This window comes from Triplophysa dalaica, chromosome 13 (assembly GCF_015846415.1).
Source record: "Triplophysa dalaica isolate WHDGS20190420 chromosome 13, ASM1584641v1, whole genome shotgun sequence".
NCBI lineage: Eukaryota > Metazoa > Chordata > Actinopteri > Cypriniformes > Nemacheilidae > Triplophysa > Triplophysa dalaica.
This window is the reverse complement of record NC_079554.1, coordinates 7,073,193-7,099,909: the sequence shown is the minus strand read 5'-3', so window position 1 is coordinate 7,099,909 and position 26,717 is coordinate 7,073,193. Positions and strand designations below refer to the sequence as shown.

Below are 26,717 nucleotides of genomic sequence, written 5' to 3'. Positions count from 1 at the left end.
TTTTGAAGAATATTTTAATCAAGTTAATATTTAATGCAAGTGCAAGACCATAAATCAGCTGTTAGCAAAAAACTTTACATTTTGAATTTTGTTTTTCATCGTGTTGTGGAACTCGGAGTAAAGCTGTGGAATGGGCGTGGAGGATAAATATTTTTGGCTGGGTATTTCGTAACGTGGATCTACGACTTTGAGCAGTTTTTTAAAGCGCTCATTTTCCACAGTCTTTATGGGAATCATGTCTTTGGCCAGGTAAAATGCGACCGCGTCAGTGACATCTTTCCAGCGCTTGTTCATTCTGTCATACGGATACGGAGTTCCTTTCTCAAATGGTTCTTTCGCCAAAGTCGTTGTTTAAGCCCTTTAGTTTCCGTATGCTTGGTTGTACCTGATTTACTCGCGTGGGATCCCTTTATAGTTTGACTGTCGGCATACTCTTTCAGTCCCTTTTATTTTGAGGTGGTTAAAAAGGTTCGTTGTGTTGCCTTACGACGCTCGAATCTTATCATTGCCACATTTGCAAATAACTGTTGTTTGGGCCGTGTCAGTTGGGGAAAACCCAAACCATTTCAATATTACTGATGTAGAATTTTTTTTTAGAGACCAAGTCCTCCGTGTTTCCCTCCATCTTCACTGACCGCGTCACTTAATCTTACTGAATTCACAAGCAACGTATACGAGCTTGTTAACATGGCGCAATCTATCGCAAGTATGTTGACGAATTCTATAGAACACTACTATATAGGACGATTTAACGATTTTCCCGAAAAAGTGGATCGTGCAGTCATTTTAATCGTTCGCGATCTAATATCGTCATATCGCACACCCCTACTAAATACCCTCACTTGGTGGTTTGTTTAGTTCAGAGGTGGGAAGTAACGAAGTACATTTACTAGACTATTTGTACTTAAGTATTACTTTTTCTGTTTACTTTTTACTGTACTTCACTACATTTGAATGACAAATATCTCACTTTTAATGGCACAAAAAAAATCCTTGGCAGACCCTCCCCTCGCTCCCACGTTTGGGAGAGACTATTGTCATTTGCTTCTAATATGACACACCTGAATCAACTCCACAGGTGTGTTAATTATGGAGACATTCATAACATTTTGGGAGAACGCTGAGTTTAATGTTGTATACTTCTCCCATATCTGATTTAGTTATTTAAGTTGTAATTACATTTTAATAAATTAATCGAAAAAATGATCGTCTCTGTAATCAATTATCACAATAGTCGTTAGTTGCAGCCCTAGTATCAAGCACAGAAATACTATGTCATGTGTCCAACTCGTTTTTTAACAAGTTGACAATGTTAAGCATAAGAATTCTGCATGTTTAACAGTGTAAAGTAATCTTAATGCATGAAATGGCATGTAATCCAATCTTTAAATAGCTAAATGTAGAGCATAATTTCCTGCTGCTTTGTTAAAACATTCTTTCAGGTGTTTCTTGATTATTCATGCTTTTTTCTATTGAGTCATGTTTTGTTTTGTGTTTCCTACAGTGCTCCTGGGCAGAATGGTGAGGCTACTCAGGCCGGTACTGGTCAGAAGACTGGGAAAGAATCGGCACCCAGTCGCAGGAGAGAGGAAGCAAAGCAAGCTGTCAAAAAACCCAAAGAGAAGGAAAACGCTCTGTCTCAGTTTGATCTCAACAACTATGCCAGTGAGTGTTTAAGACTTTTTGAAGGAATCTGCACTCTAGAAGCATGTCTGCAATTAACACTGTTTAGTTTAGATATAGAAAATAGCTTAGTTTGTCTTATTGCTTTGTTGCAAAAATACAACTTTGCATCTGTTTCCTACCCAGGCGTGGTGATCATTGACGACCATCCCGAAGTCACAACACTGGAAGACCCTCAGTCAAATATGAACGATGATGGGTTCACAGAGGTTGTTTCACGGAAACAGCAAAAACGGCTACAGGATGAAGAAAGGAGGAAGAAAGAAGAGCAAACTGCACAGGTAAGAGTCGAAAGGAAACTCCATTTACATCCATTTACATGAGTATATTTAATGTTCCTAATAGGTGAGCCAGTATATCATCAGATGTTTTTGACATCTATCCATGTGCTCTGCAGAACTGGTCTAAAAAGGGCTCTGGTGAGAAGGGTAGAGGCGGCGGTTCCAAACTGCCTCCACGGTTTGCCAAGAGGCAGCAACAGCAGCAAGGAATGGCAGCGACACAGCAGCAACCTTCAGCCCCCGCTGCACAGACCCCATCTGTCCCCCAGCAGCCTCAACCCCAGCCTGCCATCGCTGTGTCACAACACAATCTGTCTGCCTCCAATCAGAGCACCAGCTCACCACAGCCACTAGATGGTGCTGTAGCACCTCTGCCCCCTGCTTCTTTAGACTTCCCTACCAAGATCCAGACACACAACACACTCGGTACGGAACTGTGGGAGAATAAGGTGGCTGGCTCCACCGTTCTCTCTGATGTGAAGAAACGTAAGTTGGTCTCTTTAATCTTATTTGCTGTTTGTGAGTTTAGCAACATGTGTTGAATGGATTTGTTTGAATTTAGTCGGACCTATCAGCCCTCCCCAGCCTCCCTCGGTTAGTGCCTGGAACAAACCTCTCACTTCATTTACAGGGACTGTTACACCTGAGGTGAGAGGATGAGCTTTTAGTTATTTTCTTAAATTTGTGAGAAATAACACTGTTATGTGTTGATTTGCTACATTTTCAATGGTAAAATATCTGAAAGAATTTGTAAGGATTATTGCATTTAATGTCTGTGCTATTTGTAGGGTGTTAAAACTGGCACAGAAAGTGGGCTTGAGCTTGGCATAGACAGCATCCAGTTTGGAGCTCCCTCTTCTGCAGGCAGCACTGACAGTGATGGTGTTCCTGTCCTGCTTGAGAACACCTCTGACAATAAACTACCTGAACCCAAAGAGCAGAGACAGAAGCAGCCTCGTGCTGGACCTGTCAAACCTCAGAAGGTAGTCTTTACTTTTGAGTTTTATTGAATATTTTCTCAGAATTTTGCAACAGGATTTGAAGCCGTTTGAATTGAGTAGAACATGCATTCTATCTATAATAAACTTTAAAACTGAATCATTTATTGTCTACAGTTGCCTGAAATCCTTCCTTTGGAGCACAAGGAATATAAACCTGGTCCTATTGGAAAAGAACGTTCACTCAAGAACCGTAAGGCTGCCAAAGATGTGCGTCAGTCTGATGGAGAGGGTCTGGATAAAAGCTGTTCTGGTGGTGGTAGAGACAGAGATTCCAACTCGCCCATTAAAGACAAGGTTCCTGAGCTGGGTGGGGACATTGAGGGCATGATCACTGCTCCATCAGCAGAATACTCCAGCAGCTCTAAGGTGAGGAGTATTCTATTGCTTCACAACTTGCATGCGATTATTAACGTTTTGTAGAAGTTTGTTGAATCATTTACAACCCGTAGAATACTCATTAAATTGTCAATATTTTTCTTATGATGTGCAGGAATCGGTGACCGACTACACAATTCCGTCCTCCTCATTGGCTGACAATGTTGCCACTGCAGGACCCAAGATAGAGGAGAGCCTTGTGACACCTGTTAGTATTTCAGCACTGTAATCTGTCTGTGGGTGTGTGTACTGATTTTGGCGAGTTAATAATTTTGTTGCGTTGATTCAGGTGCCACTTTCTCATTCGTTGCCTCTTCCACGGAGAGAAGCCTTACAGCAGGCCTCCAGTCTCACCACGGTGTCACCTGCTACTGTAGACCTCACACTTAAAGTAAGCTAAACCCTTCACACTTTATGGCAAGTGTCTTAATTTTTTTGTAACACTGTTACTTAAGACTACTATATGCAAATAGCCAGTCATGGTTAGCTTACCTCTAAACATGCAAGATAACAACACTTAAACCATGTTCACTTTGTTTTTTATAAATACCATAAGAATGTTTGGATGATGGACTGCTTAGGTTGCAATAAAATCGTTGACGGATATCTAAATATGTCAATGTGTATAAAACTCAATTTAAAAGCAAGAATCAACTGTTAAAGTCCCATTGATATAAAAAATTGCAATGCCTTTTTTTCATGAAATATTGCAGCGTTTACTGTAAATTGTGTTCAATCTGGGCCATTCACTTTTTAAGAATGTTTTGGCTTCATAATCTTTAGCTAAAATCTGAAAATGGACTTCCTTCCTGTAATGACCATCTATCTTAAATGATGCATGTTAGACAGCTTGGGTGGCGCATCTGTTAACTCCTCCACTTTCAGCTGCCAGTTCCATTTCAAAATGCAACTACTGTCTTTATACATCAAGTCGCAGAGAAAGACGAAAGCCATTCGCCTTTCACATTTCGCTTTTCAAGGACTACAGAAAACGGCTGGATCGGACTACAGCCCTCTGCTTCCCGGGTACATGATGTCATTATTCTGATTGCTTTTGATAACATCCGCCCAAAGGAACACTCCAAAAAAGGGACGAGGTCGTCCTTAGAGAAGAGGAAGAGGCGCTACAGTAGTGTTCGGTTATCAGAGATCGTAAACATTTGACTGAGCTATGCGCTAAACTACTTTCACTTTCATGACAGTCCTAGAGATGGTAATAAGAATTCCGCTACACACATTCTAAGTTAATTAACGGTCAAATAACAGCTTCCATGACTTTAACGTCGGCTGAGAAAGCTGTTCTGTGTAATACACTGATATTGTGTGTGTGTGTGCACGCGCAACACTTCTATGAAACTTATTAAGTCCTGCAGGCAAATGTCTCCTGGTCAATCTGCTTGTTTTAATATCCAAATCGGGTCCAAAATAAAAAGGCAAAACTAACGGTTTTGTAATTAGTGTTATTTAATATAATCGGTCTGGTGTCATTCCCCTCGCCATAGTAGGAAAAGAATTTGCGATCTCTAACAAAGATTGACGTTTGCTCGTGCACTGATAGACCTCCGTTACACTTTGATCGATCCGCATGTTTTGACGCCATTGTTACTGTTTATTGCTAAAAGCCAAAGTTCATGAATACACGTGAGAGGGGCACCGACCAATCACAACAGCCTGAGATGCGGAAGCCAGACCTGGTCAACTTTACCAATCAGAGCGTTTCGGAAGGAGGGACTTTATATAGACCGGAAGAAGCCCAGCCGTTTTGTTAGAAGTGGGACCGCGATGAACAGTAGACTTGAAATATGTGAAATTTTTTGGAATTAGAAACATAAAAATCCATTGTTTAAAAACAAAAAACATAACCAAAGCATCTAAAACCGCAAAAGACTGTGTCCTCTAATATCAAAATGATTTGGCTTTTTTTTTCAGTCTCAAGCATGTTATAACCCATACTCCTCTTGCAGATGGAGTCAGCACGTAAGGCGTGGGAAAACTCTCCCAATCTCGGAGAGAAGAGCATTCCTGTCACTTCCTCTGCTTCCCCCATCACCAGTGGAGGAGGAGCAGGCAGTGCCTCCTTCAGCTCCTTCTCCAGTGCTTCTGTTCCTCAGATACCTGTGGCTTCTGTCACCCCCAGCACCTCACTTTCTGGTAAGAATGTACCCTGACCTGTCTGTGAACAGAGATGTTTTGTAAGGGTGCATGTAACGGTTTAATATTTCACTGTCTAACATAAGACTACAGATTATGTCATGCAGTTCCCAACTTTTATGTTTGTAGGTACTTCAAAAAAGAGTCTTAAAACAGTTGGCTTGATATAATGTTTGTGCTAAAAGTAGATTTTGAAACTAGGGCTGAGTATCGATCGATTCCGATTCACAAGCTCTCAATTCTAGTCAATGATTACAGGTTTAATACAAATCCTATAGATATTTCTAAAAACAATCAGTAAACATCAGATTACAATGGTGAATTGAAAAATGAAGTAAAGAGCCACAAATCTGTATATTCAAATTTAAACAGACTTGGGTATGTTGAAACAGAAATGTCACATACCTTGATCTTATGTTGTGTTCAGACCAAACGCGAATGAATCGTGTTACTCGCGCGTAGTTGGACGCTTAAACATTTTAGTTTACTCGCTTCATTCGTGCATCAAATTCGCTTCATTCGCACGTCAAATTCACTTCATTGCAGACGCGAATTCGCATCATGGGATGCGGCTCCAGTCCCATATATATATATTGCTTAAATTGTGTAAAGATCGTTTTTGACAACTTGCCAGATTGTCCGACCTCCTCACTCACTTTCTTCCAAGCAAGATCCTTTTTATTTCTGTTTCGATAAAAGTAAGATGTGTCGTACAGCTCCAGGTATCCACATACAGCAACGATGATTTTGTCCTCCATTGTTGTTTGGGATTTCTGCCTCCCCTCGCAACATCATAATCACCTGACTGCTAGAGCAAGCTCCTGATTGGTTAACGCAGTGCGAATTTTCGCCAAAGGTCAGATTTTTCCACTCGCTTGATTCGTGTCATTTGCGCAATTCTCGCCATTCGTGCCACCTCATTCATGCGATTTGCGCCGCAAGTAGGTCTATCGTGTCTTTGCATTGACTTAACATGTAAATCACTTGCGCTTGACGCGCCATTCGCGTTTGGTCTGAACACAACATAACAGGATCAGGTTATTTTACATTTAAGATACAGTATTACAAGCAAATGTCACATAATTAGCTGTAAAGAGAGGCTGCAATCATGTGAACCGCTGCCTTTTATGTGAAGGTGATGTTAAATTTGACAACATACCCTCATCCGCCATCTTTAAATCGATTAGTAGCTTTTGTGAATCGATATTGAATCGACTGCATCTAAAAAAAAAGATTAATATTAGAGATGCACTGATTGTAATTTTCTTTGCCGATTCCGATTTCCCATTTTACTGTAAGTGAAACCTTCCGATTTTTGCCGATTCCGATTTTATATTCACAAACTTTAATTGACAGTATATAAAAAAACATTAACTTTTCTTCAATACACATTTTTTTAATTTTCATTAAAAAAATTATTGAACATTACAATTTCCCTAAATACAGTTCTACAATCTGCATTAAATTACAGAATCTTCTATTGCCCAAATAATTCTTAAATTGAAGAACTGTGTGACTGAAAATAAGAATAAATAATAAAATATAACTAAACTTAATCACTTAATCGACCTTTACATTTTTGTACTCTCGCAAAGTCTAAGATAACAATAAAATACTTCAACTTTATTCTTGTCTGTTCTGCTTATGAAACTATCATTGCATTATTTATTTAAATGTAAAATAACTTCTCTTTATCTTGGATCTGTAGTACTAAAAGAAGTAGGTTGAATTTAGCTGCCACTTCAATAAAAAGTTAAAAATCTTATGGGTGAATTCTACCCTAAATATGTATATGTATTTGCCCTTTTTTGTGTTAGTAAAGAACTCAATCAGATATATATCACAAATATTGGTTGATTTAATCATTTTTTCAAGTCGTGTTGAATGTCATTTTACCTCCGTGAAAAGACCATAGTTTTAACGTGAGACAATTTATCGGGTTGAATGAAATTTACAGTTGTTTTACACATAGTGAACGACTTCAACATGAGTTTAGCATGCGTCAGAGTTTAGCATCACATTTAGCATGTAGCACATACCCGAAGTAGACGGAGCAACGAAGGTGAACTACTGGACAGTCAAAAATTGTCTGTGCACTACATGAAAGACTGCCGTCTTCAACGGACGTGTACTTGCGTATTTGACGTTAATTGCCTGCGTCGCTGGCAACATACGATCGGGTTCGAATCGGCAAGACGTGAGACTGACTGGCCGGTCACGGCCGATCATGCGAAAACCGGCCGATTCCGGTTTTCGATTACCGGTTTCCGGTAATTTTTTTTGCCCAGCCCTATTTGGAGCGCATGTGTGTCAATCTGTATGCTGACAGTAGGGGTAAATGGAGCAACTAAAGCGGAGAGACTTACTTGTAGTGACAGGAGAATTGTAAATAAAGTTACTCCATTTAAAAAGCTCTTAGTTGGACTACCGGATGCCCTTGGTTGGGTGTCGGTCGCGGGGTCCGAAGCATTTACTTTGAAAAATTAGTGTTCAAATCAGGCCAACCGCCCACCCGAATAGGAATAATGGAATATGACTCCGGTTCTTACAGGGGGAGTATGGTTGCAAAGCTGAAACTTAAACCTGTTTGAAGATCTAAATTGGGCTTTTTGTTCTACAGGGTCTGCAACCTACACAACGTCTTCTCTCAGCACAAAGAGCACATCAGCATCTGACCCACCCAACATCTGTAAGGTGAAGCCCCAGCAGCTGCAGAGTTCAGGGATGTCCAGCACTAGCTTCTCACAGCTGGGCTGTGCTCCATCTCTATTGCCTCAACAACAGCAGACCCCACAGGTGTTCGTATCCCAGTCTGCAGCAGGTAAATGCTTTACAGTTCGTACATCCTCACATGTTTATCTTTTGTAATGTATTGACGAGCTGTTTTTCCTACCAAATTTCTCATGTTTTTGTTGTTGTATCTAAATTAATTTGTTTCTATGTAGGTTCTGCAGCTCAAATCCCAGCTTTCTACATGGACACCAGTCACTTGTTCAGTTCCCCTCACCCTCGCTTAGCTCCTACGTCTATGGCCCAGCAACAAGGATATCAGCCTGGTCTCTCACAGGTATAACCCTCCATGTCCTATCGGTTTAGCCCATTAAACCGGAAATGTCTCTATCAGGATTTTTCAAGTTCTTTAACACGTTTATTGACTGTTTGTCTCCTGTAGGCTGCAGCAGTGCAACAGATCCCCATTCCTATCTATGCTCCCCTACAAGGGCAGCACCAGCACCAGGCCCAACTGGGACTGAACACTGGACCTCCTGTGTCTCAACCTCAAGACCTATTCAGTTCATCCTTACAGAACTACAGGTAACCTTTTCTGAACAAATGTCAACCTCATAGATGAGCCTATTGAGGTCACGTACCAAAATAAATAAATCATACATTCACAGGTCCCAGCAGGCATTCATGCAAAACAGCCTCTCCCAGACATCCCCCATGATGCTGTCCGGGACGCCGCTGCACAGTTACCCCGGTGTTCAGCCCCCAGAACTAGGTAAGCCTCAGTCCAACATGGCTTTCCAGCAGACCTCAAACACTCAACACATCCCCATCCTATTTGAACCTCACATGAACCAGCCCTCTGGCATCGGAAGTTCACAGCTGATAGACACTCACCTGCTGCAGGTCAGTATTCAACTCATCTTTGCCTTATTGTAACTCACGTTCAACTTGTGCATGACCGTGTGTGATCTGTGATGTTTTTCAGCGTCAGGGAATGAGTCAGCACTCAAATCTGTACTCTGGACCGGCAGCGGTCCAGCAGCAAAACAGCTATTACAGCTCAACACAGAGTGCCAGCTCTGCAATGCAGCAGGTGACCGTTTCTGTACCGGGTTCACAGTTGTCTTTGCCCAACTTTGGCTCTGGTGGTGGTCAGCCTCTCTTGACTTTGCCTCAGTCCCTGGGTCCAACCCCTCCCCAAGCCCCGCCCCCAAGCCTCAACCGCCAGCACCCCAGCAATCAATCCTACCGCGGCCTCATTGGCCAGAATACACACAGCATGATGCAGCCTTCCAATAAGGTTTGTGCTTAGAAATGCTTGTATGCTATCCTCGTATTTTTGTGTTCAAGATGACCTGTTTTCACCCTTTAAAATGGTCTGGTCTGGTTCGAGTCATTTTTGCTTATTGCACACATAAAGTTGTTTTTGTCTGTTGTAGATGTGCGAGATGGATTTGAAACTCTTCAGTGGTGGAATGGATGTGAAACCTGGAACTCCCCCCATCAGCGCAAGAAGCACTACTCCCACCTCTAGTCCATATAGGTACAAAGACTTCAAACTTGAGCTCACCCTGCTCGCAAATTTTGTGGTTTCTAACACCTTGTTTGTGTTCTCAGGGCAAGTTCGACAAGCCCCATCAGTCAATCCAGCAAGATGAACAGCATGCTGTATCCCAAACAGTTCCAGTCCGGATCTGTAGGAATGCGCATTGCCCAGCACTTCCCAGGACAGTTTAACCCACAGGTCAGCACGTGCATTCGGATACAATTGAATGCATGTAGATACCTTAAAATATACCATTTGCCTTTGTCTCAAGATGCACACCAGTAAGGCTTTTTATTGAGGCATTTTTAAAAAAGCAACTTAAATATCCTAATTCCACTAAGGCATAGTCCTGGTTTAAACTAAGCCTTGTCTGTGAAACTGGACCTTAATGTTTTTTCTCATCTCTGTCAATCATACAGATGTTGTCTCAGGCCAACTTGGTGTCTCCACTGGTGCGTTCAGCCCATTCAAACTCTTTTCCCGGAGGGGTACAGCGTTCAGTCATGGGTCCACCTATGTCTCCTAACCTGAGCGGAGGGCTGATGCCCCACCCTAGACCCCAACACCCTCCACGTGGACCTTCTGGTCCCCCTTTAGCGCCCCGTGGCACACAGGCTGCCCTGAAAGCGGAACAAGACCTTAAGGTGAATTTTGTCTCATGCTTTATGGAAATAATTGAATGTCAAAGGTAATTAAACTTTACAAGGTAAATATATCCTAAACGAGACCAATATTGCAACATTTAAAATTAATTTACTCATAGTCTGTGGTTGATCGTTTCACACCAGGACAACCGTGGTTACATCCACAGTTGTTGTAGTTGTGTTGTGAACATTCTTTTCAGGTTTGATAAAATTCCTTAAGCATTTTTTTGTGGGCTGTCTGTAATACCTCGGTATAAATTCGTTGTACGGTATCTCTTGCTATATTTAATATGGTAGATTACTTGTAAACGTGCCATAAGCATCCTCTTCTCTTTATCATCTAATCATAACTGTTGCTTAAATGTACGAGTTATATTATAAGATTGGTCGAATGACATAAAAGTCCCTTTTGAAAATAATTGCACCAGAAGGACCTTTCCAAAGGTAACATCTGTTATTTTTTCTAACTTCTCTGTTAGGCCCGGAAGACGGTATCGTTTCAAACAGTCATGTGACCGCCAAAATGAGACAATTTTGCTATTGCGAAAACACAATATAGACAATATTGTTACATCCCTACTTATAAATTGTTTATAATAAGACCTAGGGCATTTATTTCAGGTAAAAGGGCATTAAATTCCTGCCTAATTTCATGTCATTGTTGTCTAAATGTGCATCGTTCTCTCTTAGGCTAAACAGAGAGCTGAGGTGTTGCAGGCCACTCACAAGTTCTTCTCTGAGCAGCAACAGCTGAAGGCTCCAGTCAGCAAGCCCACGCGCATGGAAGTGGCAGGCAAACCCACTGACAGCGTCTCCTCGAACCACCAGGGGGCGCCATCCGACCGCACCGAATCTGACAAACCTGCACCTATAGCAACAACCAAACCCATCCGGACGGGTCCAATCAAACCACAGGCCATCAAACCAGAAGAGAGCAAATAGTGCTAACTGCTACAGAAAGGACACATAGATGGAGGGATGCACTGAGAGGCCTGATGCACGAGGGCGATGTTCTACAGCACCTGAAGTGACAGTAAAGTTTAGAGAGAGAGAGAGAAAAGTTAGTTGCGAGGTGCTGTGCATTTCTCTCACATTTACTGTGCCCCTTTTCCTAATTATTTTATCAGTCCATCCATACTCTCCTCCACTGGGGTTGGCATTAAGGTGAAGTGCCCCTCCATTGTGTGAATCTCTAGTGAACAATGAAGGTAGACATCATGAATCACACTTGCTGCTGAGAATGCCATTTTTATAACAAAATTATTTACTTTTCCTCTTCACCTATTTCCATGTAGAAACACATTTTAGGAAGGCTGATGTTTCCTTTTTTGATTTAAAGACATTTTTGTTGTTCCTTGATTCCTCAAGCAACACACACTTTGATGGGATGTGATGAAATGTTCAAGCACACTCACGCATATCATTATCGTGTGCACATCTGCATCGATGTATTTGATTTTGTTTATAGTTTCACCACAACCGCATGTATTGGCCTTAACAATACATATGACATCATTTCACCGGATTAGGACTCTATTACGGACGTATCCGACACAGTCTCCACTGTGAGCCTTTCTCCCTGCCTTCTCAGTAGTCTATGCCTGCAAGAATTGAAGGTTGTGTGCGTTTGTGCATGTGCACAAGATCCTTTAGCCAAACGTTAGGCATCGAGAGACCCCAATCCTTTTAGATGAATATATATGATTTTGACAAAAAGATGGCTCCGCTTGGTCGACATTGGTCGATTGGTAGAATTATGATGGGATATTTTCTTTTCGTAAACTGTTCCTCCAGACCAGGCCTATGTTTGATGTGTCCTAAGTGTAAGCCCCTCCCCTTTTCTGTGACTTTGGATGTAGACATGCCCACTTTTCAAACCAACTTCGGTCTTTCACCTTCCAGTCTCTCCACAAAGGTCCCAACCATGCTGCTGACCAGCTCTGACTCTCCTGACCAATCACTGCAGAGGAGGGGCGGGCTTTGGGTTGGGGCGAGTGGTCAAGCAATTTAGGTTCAGTACTAAAGAGTTTAGAACGACGACGTACGTTCATTTCGAGGCAGCCAGACTTTAGGGGTTTGGGACAGGATTGATTTACAGGTATTGAGGTTGACAAATGTCTGAGCAAAAGGACTACTGTTTTGGTGACCACGGGCCTCTGTAGGCCTTTCTCCAAACCACTCCTCTTGGGCCGCTATTACAAAGATAGAAAGGGGCCCACAAGTGAACAGGGGTGTCAGTAAGGCCCCCCTCATTTTGTGTTTGTTTAGTATAAACGAACTACAAGCAGAAGGGGAGGAGAGGGAGTTGATTTCTTTTTCTTTTCGTATTTTGTTTTACTTGTACAGGGGTGAAATCGCTGTATTAAAATATGTAAGGTCTTATTTACATTCTCCTGGTTTGGTTACAGAAACTAATAAAATAATATGCTGTTAAAAAATAAGGTGTGGTTATTTGCTGTATATTTTACATTTATTCATGTAGCAGATCATTTAGGCAGTGGTTTAGTAAAGTAGATGAAATTACAGTTTTGTTGTTCATGTATTCAAACTTCTGTTAAATTTATATTTGCAGTAATGAAGCCGCCACTACTACTTTAAACTATAGATACATTTCATAAATCCAGAAAGTCAATGAAACACCACAATGGTTTATTCTTTACTTTATTCTTATATCTGATGTATTTGCATATAAGTTAATACACTTCTAGCTACAAGATCCCAGATCTAAGCATCTCAACCAGCACATGAGTATGTCATAAAAGACAAATTCAAAGAGAGAGAAGGGACTTTTGTGTACAAAGTTGAAACGCGTGAATCAAGTACACAAATTAGTAATGCAAAGGTTATATTTGAGTTGTCTACCTCTTTATACATTCTATCAGTTAAAAGCCAGTCCATAAAGGGACAGTTCACCCAAAAATGAAAAATCTCCCATCATTTATTCATGCTCTTGTCTTTTCAAATCTGCATAACACAAAAGATGACATTTTGAAGAACGTTGTTAACTGGCACCTATTCACTTGGATTGGTTTTGTGTCCAAACAAGGAACTGAATGTGTGCCGGGCGCTGTTCGGTTACCAACACTATTCAAAATATATTTTGTGTTCGTGGAGGAAAGGAAGTCATACAGGTTTGAAATGACAAGAGGGTGAAGAAAACGATGACAGAATTTTCACTATTGGGTGAACTATTCCTTCAACTGTCGTTAATTTATATTTTCCCTCTTCCTTGAACTTAAAATCAGTGCTGTAAACACAAAAGACAAGACGTTACTTACAAAGGTAGAAAAATAGTTTCTCTATACACAATAAGATCCTCCAAGGAAACAAATGCAACCTCATTTCATTCATTAAAAACCTGTTATCATGATACATGACTCAATCCATTTTGGAATTTGTTGGTCAAAGGAAAAAAACCTTTTAGTATATTTACCACTACGAGCATCGCAGACAAATATACAAAAATATAAATTAATTTATTCACTGGTATTGTGCTAGCTTTGTTTTTATGTTTTTTAAATTTTGTGCTTAATTTTATCAAATATAGTAAGTCGACAATATTAGTTCTTATATGTGACCCTGGACCACAAAACCATTCATAACTAGCATGGATATAATTGTAGCAATAGCAAACAATACATTGTATGGGTCAAAATTATCAAATTTTCTTTTATGTCAAAAATCGTTAGGATATTAACGATCATTTTTGTGAGTGGATGCATCAAAATCGCAAACAAAATTGGCTGTAAACAGGTATCAGCCTGCTCTTTGGGAATAACTCACTCAAGTTTGGTATCTATGTAAAGCTGACAATTTCCGATTCATCTACTCTGCACAACATCAAAACAGCGGTGCGACAATAGAGAGCATTAAAAAAACTTGTTTCTTTTTAGCAGCAGCCTGCTACAGCGCCTCTAATGGACAACTTTAAATGCGATTGTCTCAATATTTAGATTTTTGCACCCTCAGATTACAGATTTTCAAATATTGTCCTATTCTAACAAACCATACATCAACGGAAAGATTAAATATTGCGTTATGTCATAATGTATTTATCTCAATTTAAAAAAAATTACCCTTATGACACGTTTTGTGGTCCACGGTCAAATAAACTAATTATGATATTATTATTATCATTAATGATTTGTGAATGTTTTTCCCTTTTTGTTTTCTTTTCAGCTCTCCAATTGTTTATCCTTGTCTATGAATATCAGTGAATGCATCAACAACTGGTTGGTAAAACAAAACTCATAAGCTTCGTAAAATAAACATCTCTTCACATTACTCCTGCTTGCCAAGCCTTACTTTATAAGACACAATGTAATAGTTATCCCAAGAGTACAGCTTTCTGTGCACCGGGTTGTAGTCTACCATGCTGTTGTAGCGATAGCGGTTTTTGAAGGGCACTGAGATGGCTTTCCCCTGACTGGTTGCCGTGTCGTACATGTAATTCACGGTGGTGTTGGGTGAGGTGTAACTAGCGATTGCGTACAGCTTGCCACAGATCATAAAAGTATTAGCCACCGTTGTCTTCCGGATCTTAGTCTCCCATGTCCCCTTCACTTCCAGGGTATGAGGGTCCAGCTGGGAGATCACGATGGCGCCCTTGGCCTTGTTGGTGCTGTAGATGGCCCACAAACCATTTTCGTCTACCGCCAGGTCAATGTCCGTGTAGCCACCCCAGGAGTATGGGAACTGACCGTGGAAGCCAGCATGGGGAAGGTCGCGGCGTGCGGCGATGTTCTCAGAGAGTAGATCGTATCTGATGAGTGTGCGGCTGAGCCTGCGTTGGTAGTACAAGGACCCGCCGTACATGGTGGCGCCAGTGCTCTCCACACCCTCTGGAAGGAGGAGGACCTTGGTGGGGAAGCCACGTGCCAGGTCGTCCATGTTTTCATACCCGATGAGTTGACGCATGTCAGCGCCCACTGCGTCGATGCGCCATACCATCTCTGAACCGTAAGGGTCCTTAGCTTCAGGGTCCTGCATCCAGACACCGTACTTACCGGCGATACTATCAGCCTTACGATGCATCTCGGGCTCTCCTACCCACACCAGGTCACCACAACCTGAGGAAACAACATTTTATGGAAACCAGCTTTAAATAATGAATTTAGGAAAACATTTATTCACCCTCATGTCATTCCAAACCTGTAAGACTTTCTTTCATCTGTAGAACACAAAAGAAGATATTTTCACGAACGTTGATAACCAAACCACTTTGGCCCCTATTGACTTCCATTGTATGGACACAAAACCATTGAGGCATTTCTCAAAATATGTTATTTTTTGTTCCACTGAAGAAAGAGCCATATACAAGTTTTGAACGACATGAGAGTGAAGAAATGGCAGAATCTTTATTTTTGGGTTAACTTTCCCTTTAACACTTGAAACGGGACCTTCCAAACTGAAATCTGCTAAATGTGTCTAGTGAGGAAGAGAGGACACCTTGTCCTTCCCTTGCCTCTAGTGTACATGATCGAGATTGAGACAAACATACCCTTTCCTAAAATACCCTGTAAGGGATAGGTGCAGGGCTAGGGGATACTTGACAGAATTTTAAAGACTTGGCAGGGAAAGCCCGAAACCCACCAGTCTTTGTTTAGCTATGTTTTCGGATCAAGTCATCGGCATTACCATTTTGACGCCTTGCTTAACATACAACTCCTTTTTTAAACTGGATTATTATAGACGCGCTGGTAAAAATAACTGTATTTGTGTTGTGCTGTCAGCAGGAATGAACGTTATGTGCACAGTGTCGGTTTTTCAGGCACCTGAGATGAGGAACGCGAATTTTAAAATACCAAATGTGTTTTGACAGTCCAGTATGACGTATATTGGGGAACTCCATCTACTCCATTGTGGCTCTTTATAAAGACGTGACGCTCACCTGTGATGTCTGTTGGACCATCAAGATTTGGGGCAGAAATTTCAGTCACCACGGCTGTCAGCTCTTGATATCCTGGAATTTCAAGATGCTCATAATTTAGGAAATCAAATAGCACATGATCTTCTCTAACTAGAATAAAATGTTGTATTGTTATAAAAATGGAAGACAACTTCCCTTTTTAAGTTTTCTGAATTACTTCATGAATTTTTGGATATCCTTTTGTGTTTATGTATATGTGTGGTACGACTTACTTGTACCTAAACTGAGATGATCTTTTTTCTCAGGTATGGATATCAGGTGAGGGGGTGCTGGTCCTGAAAGACATAGAAACTTTATCAGACCTTTGATATGATATGAGAACACCAATATCCTTAATTATGTGACAATAGACCTGAAGGAAAACTGCCATGATAAAATAGGGGTTGGACTTATCATATGATACATCACCAAACACCTCAAATCTAACTTTTTGTGTGTGTGAAACCAAGGTCATTTTATGTGAATTTTATACATTATATAATATTTATTAACAATTACAATCCATTTTTACAATCCATAACCTTTAGCCATTTGATTGATTTTTGCGTTAGCAAATCCCACAAAAGTTTGGATTTATCAAACGTAATACTTTTTTCTGTTTTCCATTCATTTCCTATGGTTGTCATTTTTGCCCGAGGACTACAAGTATGATTATTTTTTAAGACCATCTAGCCTTTTTTGTGTTTACATCGCCAGTGCCACAAGTCACCAAGTTTTGTACCATTCCAATAAAGTCAAAAGTCAAAAATCAAAAATTTCCTGTCAAAACTAACCAAAAGTGCAGAGGGTTAATTGAGCTGAATGCTTCATGACGGAAGTCTCTGAGCTCTCTCTTGGTATTCATCTTTTAAGTTCCCTGATAGGGGCATAGTTTAAGGGGATTGGCAGCTCTACTGACAGTCAGGAATCCAACAGAAGGAAATAAACTGCTCTGAGTAGATTCCCAGCTGTCACGGAGCCTGCCAGACTCTGGACCTCCCATAACACATCTCAAACACAGGCGTGCACTCCAGCAGGGCACACATTCTCACACCCTGCTTAACAATCTCAATATTACTTTGTGGTAAAATACTTGTATAAGCGGTTTTTCTGAGTGTTCAGGAATGTCAACTTTAGACTTATCTATTGGCTTAGGTTTGTGGTAGCACTTGTTTGTCAGAACAATGGAAGACAGGATGTCTGTTCTGAAATAAGATATAAAGCTCTTTTATTAGGTATCACTAATAGGGTTGCACAGTGTACCAATGAAGCTAAAGTATCATACCGTAAGTGATGTTGCATATGCTCATTAAAGGGATACTTCACACAAAATTGCAAATGTTGCCCCCCATTGACTGCCATTGACTGCAATAGTAGGAAAAAATATAATGGTAGTCAAAAGTGCGACAGAATTGTCTTCTTTTATGTTCAACAGAACAAAAAAATTATCAAGTCATTTTTCCTACTTTGTTCTTGAATTGAAAATTTGTTTCCAATGAATCAGCTGAATGATTCAGTGACTCAGTAAGAAAACGCTGCCACCTAATGGCCGTTTTAGTTACACATTTAGAACAATAATGCTGTGTAAATGAATTGTTGCACAATTTTTAATTATCATAAAAAATGTTATAATATTGAACTATATAATAATATAACTATAATATTGTTGTATTGAACTTTAGATTGTGGTGTAAACTGTTCTTTTTACAATAAATAAGTGGCCTATATTTCATTTTAGTATATTTAAGTATATATATTTTTAAGTAAGTTCAAGTATTTTGAGAACAGTATAATACAATTACTAATATAAAAGTGTTATTAGTAAGTATATTAAGTATTAGTATAGTATTTTAGTTTTAGTATAGTATTGGCATTAGTATATTAAGTGCTAATAACTAGGAATGTACTTGTAACTGGACTATTGTACTATTTTAGGATTACTTGTGACTAAATTGGTCCACTTGTAAGTTTATAAACTGACATCTAAGTATACTTCAGACTTTTTTGTACTCTAGCAATGTGAGTCAAGTGTAATTTTAAGTATTTTTCTGAGAACACTTTCAGTTTGGTTTCTTATTTGTACTTTTAAAAAGTATAATACTTGAGTAACATTTTTGTGTAAAGGGCAATCTGTCCAAATAGATGATCAGGTGCTAACATGTTTAAAGGCTTTCATATTGGCCAAGATGACATATTGAGACACGAACATCTGGAAACTGACTTTGATTGGTTGCTTTGACATTAGAATTGTTTCTTGCTCAGACTTGCAGTGGGAGGATCTGTTGTTCACAGTACGTGATCCACACATTAATGGTCATGGATCTTGAGGCAACCTAAGCTCATATTTATTTAATTTTAAGGTTTCAAGGTTTAGACCTACTCCTTGTTCCCAAAGGATATCAGCAGAACTTCAAGAACTATGGACCAGTTGGTAATGTGTTGCACGCTAATTTATTCACAAGGGCCTTTCTGCGTCTTGAGACTCACGATTGTTTGACTCTTTGAACAGTTATGAGTCTTGCAACACACGGTTTTTAAGCAGATGCCAACTCTCATTACATTTGTAAATGAGAATTCCTTTTCATTCGCAAACATCTGCGTAAACATTTCTAAAACAGAGGGAGCTCGTTGGGAGCACAAGTTTTCTGTCCCATTCAAACTTAATGAGGTGACACTGACAACATCCATACGCTTGAACTGAACCGGACGTTTTTATGCAAAGTCTCTGTTATTAGCTGAGCAGCTGTCATTTCTTCTTTAGAGGTACACCTGGATCTAAGTATTTAAGCTCTCCCACCTTTAGTTAAAGCTGCAGTCTGTAACTGCGTCTCTCTATCGCTATCTCTGTTTGAAACATAAAAGTGCAGGTTACTTTACTTATTTTCACGTGGGCCAAATGACCTCAAACAGACTAGCTGTGAAATCAATCAAAACTGATTTTTGTTCATTGTTTAAAATAATCATTTACAGTTTATTCAGAACGTTTTTTGTGTTTTGGGTTAAAAGGAACTGTGAATAAGGTTTGTTTATAAACGGTTTGTTTTTCTTTTTAATCTCAAAGGACCTTTAAAATACTGAGGCCATCTTTTTTTGCAAAGAGGGCCTCCAAATTATTATTCCTTTTTTGTACATGATGTATGGTGCAGATTTTAGGAACCACGGTCCTGAGCAAGGTGTGAGAAGAGGAAAACATGCCAGAAGATCTATCAGAAAACATTTTTACGATTTCAGACGTATTAGAGAAGTCTTGCTTTATTTTAAATATAGTTGTTATGCTTTTTGCTTTAAAACATGGGACAACCCAAGAATGATTTCACAAATTGTCATATTGAATATTATTAAACAAGGTGTACCATAACTGTTACTGTATTTCTTTAGAACTACTGTATTTGTACCATTACTGTCATTTTATAAAAAAAATACATTCTCTGTCTTTCACAATAGCTAGAGGGGTCTTTTATTAACCAAAACATGTTTATAACCGTTTGTAACCGACCAGCACTAAATCTAAACGTGCGGTAATAACCCCAGCAGTGCTCAATTACCCCTGACCTCCACACCTCCTCATGCATTATCATTCAGTAATCTGCTGGGAGCTGTCAGAGAGATTTTACTGCTGAGTGTTAGCACACTACTTATGTTTAACTGCTTCTGTGCCCCCCCCAAAACCCTGACTTCTCCTTTTCCAATGTTGCCCCACTCTTATGAACTATGACAGACTGCAGGATGTGCTTATGATCCCTCGGATTCATCTCGGATGTACACTTATGCTTCACTGGCAAGAAGATCAGTCATATCTGCTCGCCCATTAGTCATATATACACTAATGTATGTGTGATTCATACTGCCAAGCAGGTGTAATTGTGGAAATATACACAGAAAGAGTACCTTCGACTGTTCCAATGTGTTCACTTGTCTGTTTGCCCAGACATCACACCTGTTTACAAGTCGCACCACTAGAACTGACCACTTAGGTGCATGTCTGGTTTGTTTCACAGTGTATTTTCTGTAAAGCTGCTTTGCAACAATGTTAATATATAATTGTAAATAGGCTTATAATTGAATTTGCATTTTATTGTAAACATTAACTAACATACACTTATTGCAAAAATCTGAAAAGAGATTTCGTGACATTGACACGAATTGTAATCTATAAAGTTGTGTGAAGGACACGAATTTGCCCTTTTTTCACCTAGCATGACTTTCACTCCAAAGTATTTTAATACGCAGTGTATTTCATATGTATAAATATATATTAACGCAATCTGATGGGAAATTCGGTCTGACCCCCTAAATTTTGATGGACCCCCAAATGAAATCAAATAAAATGCATAAATATACATTTATATTTCAATTGTTTTAAAAAAGCATACAATTTGAAGCATATTTTAGTTTGACACTAAATATATGCTTACAAAATGTTCTTGGTAACCAAAGCAACAGTTCACATGCTTTCCTTTCGGTGAGATCTAAAAAAACATGATACTGTTGCATTTCTTTCATTATAGACTTACAAATCACAAGTGTAAAACTACCTCAAAACGTTTTTTTAAGAAATAAAACACTGTATTTAGTGGTCCATGCTCACCTGATCCTGGTCTGAAGCCGTTGTCATTTACCAGCCCTCTGGGTGGAGATTGTGGCGTGCAGGGTTTGTTTCTCAGCCTCTCCGTTTCCTGACGGATCTCCTCCATCCTCCTCTGAAGATCCTGAACCTGTCTGTCCAGTCTTTGCTTCTCTCTCTGGAGCTGGGCTTTCTCTTCCACAGCTTGGTTATAGGCATCCTGGATGCCTGACGGAGATCCAGAGCTTTCTGAGAACTTGGGTACAGCTTCTCCTCCGGCCAGACGGGTGACCAGTGCTTCCAGTAGCCCCAGACGAGACTTCAGGGACTCCATCTCAGGGCTTGAACCGGGTGATGGACAGCTGGCCTCTGTGGGGCTGTCCACCGTGAAGCTGTACTGACAACGGCCGTTACGATCATTCGATCGACGAAAACTAGCGCTGCTCTGAGCCTGGGTGCCCATGAGCAGGCATGAAACACACAAAGTTGTCAAAAACCACATGTTGAGACCCGAAAACTTGTTTCTGTTTATATCTTCCTAGTTCTTTCACCACAAATTGGAGTTCGCAGTACTCTTTCTCCCGTTTTTTTATCTGCTTCTATTAATGGCTTTTTTCTGTGCACCTCACTAGTGTAACCAGAGCCGAACACTTCTCGACGTTCCTTTGATGACCTTTCTAAGAAGTCTTTTCAATCTTTTGCGTTCTCTCTTTTTCCCTCTTGGTTGTTTACTCTCATTGGTGGTTGATAGGTTTAAATATGTCTTCAGGTCTGGAGTCAGGTTCTCTGAGTCTGGGCACGTTACACTGGGATGTATTTATACAGTCAGGGAAGAGAGGGAGGGAGGGGGGTTGAAACAGGGACTGTGGGAGGGGCAGGATGCTGTGTGCTTCAGGGATTCGCCTCTAAACAAAAAGACTATTCCAGAATTGTTGCTCTGCCTCCAGGATTTAAAGGGCGTATTGAAGAATGTGTGGGATGGTTTGTGAGAAATTTGTTTAGCTGTGTGTGCTGGAATGCAGGACGGCCACAAGTGAACATAAGGTTTATGACCAAGTTTTTAAGTATAATCTTTTGAGCCTTAGGTGACATTGATTCATGTAGTGGGTAAAAAAATGGTGGGTAATTTTTAACCCAGCGCTGGGTCAAAAGGGGAAAACTCAATTGTTGGGGAATTTAACCTATGCTGGGTTTTTTCGACCCAAAATGCTTGTTTTAACTCATCGTTGGGACCCACTTTTTTAGGGTGGGTCATGCATGTAAAAATAATCCAGTGACCAGTGACAAATATCACAAATACAAACAGCTATATTAAATGAATAAAGTATTTTTTTCAATGGGAAACAAAAACAAATAGTGAATTTCTCTTTATTTTTAACAAAAATAATAAAAGAAAAATAAAGAAAGTTTTAATTGATTTTATCAAAAGAAAAAAGTACTTATTTGATGAACAACTTTTTTTTTTATATACACTGAATATTTTCAGTGAATTGAATTCTAAGATAAATATTTAAGTTACTTCGATTAATTTAATTTCTTTATTTACATTTACTCAATTTAAACAGTATATTTCATTCATTTCACCGCGTTAAAATTTGCTTTTTGAGTGTAAATCATTTCACCAAAAAACCTTTTGGAGTGTATGATAAAAAAATTAAACTTAAATTTCATCAAATTAACTGAAATAGACTGAGTAAATAAAAATAAAATGGAAATTCAACATCATGATGACATGATTTCTATGTTTATTTCTACAGTGTTTGTTATAGTTTTGCATTGTTGCAATTCACCTTACATTTTAGGACAAACAGCAGAAAAAAATGGTAACACTTCAGTATAGGGGGCAATTCTCACCAATTAGTAGTTGTTATTAGCATCCCTATTATTGGCGTATTGGCTGTTTATTAGCACTTATAAAGCACATATGCTGCATGTCCATACTCTACATCCCTAATCCTACCCAGTACCTAAATCTAACAACTACCTTACTAACTATAAATAAGACACAAATTAAGAGTTTATTGGGGAAAAGTCGTAGTTAGTGATTTGTTAAAAGCGAGAATGGCCCCTATACTGAAGTGTGAACAAAAATATATATATATTATATGTTAAATAAGTATAAGAAAATCACAGATTTTGGAATATGTGGAATTATTACTTGCTAATTGCTATAAATGTTGTAAGGAACACTTTACAAAAAATATGTATCATTTACCTTCATGTCAATACAAAAAATAAAATATAATTTGAACTTGAATTTGAAAAATTATTTTGAAGAATTCTGGCAACCAAACAACATTGACCCGCACTGACTTCCACAAAACCACAGAGACATTTCTAAAAAACATCTTCCAAATATTATCTGAAGCTAACACAGTTCATTTTATATATCATACTTCAACAGGTCCATATTTAAAAAACGAGGTAAATGTGTGTGAGTGTTTTAGAAGGTAACCATTAGGGGATGAACTCCTCTGTCTGCTTTCTAATTTGGGTGTATGTGGTGTATCGGTTTGCTGCTGAAGATTCATAGCCAGAGGATGTCTGTGGGGTATCAAAAACGCAGGCTGCTAAGAGGGGGGCAGATTTGGATTGGTTTCACGGTGTTGGTTTACATGCAGAGTTTCAGTAAAGGGGAAACACCATCACTCAAACAGGAGAAATTGTAGCCTCTGTAACAGTTTCATATCAGTACTGCAGTACTTTTATAAACCTATTATATGAAAACACCCTGCTTTTCATACATTCACATAAATTCATCAGCTTTCACTTTCCTTCACTAGATCTGCCACTAATTTATTTCACCCTGTAAACATTGGCTCAGGACATTTGCACTCTTTTATCTATAATATGGCCCAGATGGATCAAAGCTTGAGTGCTGGCATCTTTCTAAACCGTCCTGGTGGCCATTCAGTTTGTTTGTGTGTGTGCATGAGTCTGTATTTCTTCCTCAGCTTTTCTTCTCTTCTCTGAAAGTCAGAACAACTCATTCCCTGCTCTTAGTCCCAGGCTCCAATACATTTATTAACCTGGGAATCAGGATGAACAACAAAGACTTGCATATTTGGCTAATACTAAGATACACACCCTGCCCTGCTTCTGACAGAAGTTATAAACCTCTGCGACTCTCTTGACCACTTTTGTTTTGCTTTTGTTAGTGAATGAGCAACAGATGTGTATTTTAATTGTATATTTGTTATATGCCTCTTTACTATAAGTATAAAATAAAGTATAAATCTAGTCCTAGGACACACAACCACCACAGTTTTTTATGTATTTTTTTAAAACATTTTTAAAATAACAAAAAAATACGGAGTTCTATAAAATTTTCCATATTTAATTTCTTTAATTATATAATTTCTCACGTGTGAGTAAAGGAATCAATAAAAATTATCTATATTTTTTTAATATATATACATTTATAAATATATATATAAACAAAAAAATGTCACAATTTTCTAAAAGAATTAGGGATGAAGACAAATATAACAGATGTTCAGGTATCACTGGTTCTAAAGTTCACAGTCGTCAACCTGGCAGAAATATGCTTGGAAGATGAATTTAGAAAAATCATCAAAGTTACTGAACAGGGCTAAAAAGAATATGTAAACATCGAAAAGATATTATGGTATATGGTATGTTAACAGTGACAAAGGTTGATTTTAAACATGTATTAGTAAATGCTGAAATTAACCTGAATTGATATTAATAAATACTGTAGAAGTGTTGTTCATTGTTAGTTCATGTTAGCTAATGCATTAACCAATTGTAAACAAATAGCACCTTATTGTAAAGTGTTACCCATCTTACTTTTTGAATCAACACCTTCACTGTTGAACTTTTGACTTCTGTTCAAGACTGCCGCCCTTCTCATCTTGCCCTATCATCTTCCTTGTTACCACATTTGATTTATAGCAGACTGAAGCACGTACTAGAACAAGCGTGCAAATAAATTGAACTAAATTTCTTTGTCAAACAAACATTCTGTTTGAATGACTGTAACTGGAAACTTCTCGATATGTATGCTTATATAGTGCATTGGCCTGTAGTTCATTTAGAATCGAAGCTTTATATAAAAAAGTTGTGGTTTCGGTTTATTCTGCAAATTTTTATACATGTTCCTCAATCTTTTCAGATTGTTCATATAGTACGTATACTGTTTGAGTGTTTGTACAGCTTTAACTATATACATAAAAATATATTTGTCAGGGTCGGCTTTTGAAAATGTCTTCAAAAATATCCCTAGTAAAACATTCTAAGAAGTGCTTTGAAACTGTTGGAAAGTCATAAATCTGCCAAATTAAAAACATTCTTAATTTCTTTTAATGTCAACAACATTTAACATCTGTGAACTTTAGGTTTAATGGCAGAGATAAGGTAACGAAAATATCACTATCCCTTTATAAAAACCAGTGAAGTTTTGTGCGTGTATGACCTTTGGTTTATTATTATTGGAAAATATTTTCACTAAGTTCTGAATTGCAGATCTGTATCAAACATTTACATATTTGTAACGTTTATTTTCTGCGCCAACATACACAGTCTCTCCATTCAAGTGAAAGAGTCGGTCTTGTAGTCTATCAGAATCTGCACAAAATCACTCTGAATAGATGAAAGGAATGGAAACACACAAAACATGATTAAGATATCTCTCCTAGGAAATGAAAGGAATAATTAATGTTTCGTTATAAAACTAATCATAGACACTCTTCATCAAGTTAGTATTTAAAGGCTTATTAAAAATGTAGTGTCGCAAGACGAAACAAGGCTGCATTTTACTCTCAGATACAAAAGAAGATATTTTAATGTTTTTTACATTGGTAACCAAACAACATTGTCGCCCACTGACAGCCACCCACATCTCAGGATCATGGCAGTGAGTTTTGCATGGAAAAGCACCATTCACATCTTTTAAATGTGTTTATTTGTCATTCCTGAACACTTTGACTTAACTGAGTCACTTCAGAATGGGAAATTAAATCGTAAGAGCCTTAGACACAATGAAAGGGGTATATAAGCCACAACAAAGCCATCTGCCACGAACACTCGGGAACCAAAAGCAAATGATTGAGATGAGAAGAACAGACAGATGCGTAAAATACTGGAAAGGTATGACGAAAGAGCAAAAGCACAACGTGAGGAATGTAATGAGTCCTGGAAGATAAAACCACATTTAAAGGAGTTAAACTCATGAGCTGGTGTTTGGATCAAACCTTTTAAGCACCGAGCAGGGAGTTGATTTATTAACAGAAAAGAGAAAAATACATGACTCGATGCTTTAAAAAGACTCAATAAACGAGACAGAAGAAATGCCTAAGCCAAGTTAAAACTTTAGAACCAGACCCTTTATAAACCTGAAAGTAAAATATTTCTTTGGTCAACAGACGTAATTTTTATGTGGGATTTTTCTGTCCCTGTAAATAAAATCTGAATCCTTGAGCATTCAAATTATGTACTTTATAGTTGTTTAAGGGATACTTCACCCAAAAATGAAAATTATATCATCATTTTCTCACATTTGAGTTGTTCCAAATCTGAGTAATTTCTTTGTTCTGATGAACACGGAGAAATATGTTTGGAAGAATGCTTTTAACCAAACAGATTTCCCCCGATTGACTACCACAGTAGGAAAAAATACAGTAGTCAACAGTGAAAGCAATTACTTTTAACAAAGAAATGTATACAGATTTGGAACTCGAAGGTGAGTTAATGAAAACAGAATTAAATTTTTTGAGTGAAGTATCCCTTTAAGATAACATTTTATTTCACAGTATAAACCAGCATTACATTTCATTAAACACATGGGTCACTGGTGCTCTACTAGTTTCTCTTTC

At 38.8% G+C, this 26,717-nt stretch overlaps 2 protein-coding genes across 3 annotated transcripts in view; one reads left to right on the top strand and one right to left on the bottom strand.

Moving 5' to 3' along the window:
* Positions 1-12,846, top strand: part of prrc2c (proline-rich coiled-coil 2C) — a 29,243-nt gene extending 16,397 nt beyond the window's left edge. Inside the window, exons 16-33 of the mRNA XM_056763926.1 lie at positions 1,505-1,665; positions 1,810-1,964; positions 2,081-2,450; positions 2,527-2,612; positions 2,753-2,947; positions 3,080-3,331; positions 3,456-3,548; positions 3,630-3,731; positions 5,305-5,491; positions 8,112-8,312; positions 8,437-8,558; positions 8,664-8,806; positions 8,890-9,124; positions 9,207-9,521; positions 9,661-9,764; positions 9,839-9,965; positions 10,187-10,411; positions 11,102-12,846. Coding sequence (XP_056619904.1) covers positions 1,505-1,665; positions 1,810-1,964; positions 2,081-2,450; positions 2,527-2,612; positions 2,753-2,947; positions 3,080-3,331; positions 3,456-3,548; positions 3,630-3,731; positions 5,305-5,491; positions 8,112-8,312; positions 8,437-8,558; positions 8,664-8,806; positions 8,890-9,124; positions 9,207-9,521; positions 9,661-9,764; positions 9,839-9,965; positions 10,187-10,411; positions 11,102-11,353 — 3,325 coding nt within the window. The 3' untranslated portion in view covers positions 11,354-12,846. The remainder of the gene's footprint in view (positions 1-1,504; positions 1,666-1,809; positions 1,965-2,080; positions 2,451-2,526; positions 2,613-2,752; positions 2,948-3,079; positions 3,332-3,455; positions 3,549-3,629; positions 3,732-5,304; positions 5,492-8,111; positions 8,313-8,436; positions 8,559-8,663; positions 8,807-8,889; positions 9,125-9,206; positions 9,522-9,660; positions 9,765-9,838; positions 9,966-10,186; positions 10,412-11,101) is intronic.
* Positions 12,847-13,056: 210 nt separating this feature from the next.
* Positions 13,057-21,652, bottom strand: myoc (myocilin). Of its 2 annotated transcripts, none has more exons than XM_056764528.1 (4): positions 20,908-21,652; positions 16,553-16,615; positions 16,302-16,373; positions 13,057-15,480 (listed from the first exon to the last, which is right to left on the bottom strand). In XM_056764528.1, exons 1-4 carry the CDS (start codon positions 21,383-21,385, stop codon positions 14,693-14,695), a joined length of 1,401 nt encoding a protein of 466 aa, XP_056620506.1. In that variant the 5' UTR covers positions 21,386-21,652; the 3' UTR covers positions 13,057-14,692. The 2 variants fall into 2 exon arrangements, with proteins under 2 accessions (XP_056620506.1, XP_056620507.1); XM_056764529.1 differs by having other exon boundaries at positions 16,559-16,615.
* Positions 21,653-26,717: the final 5,065 nt, after the last annotated feature.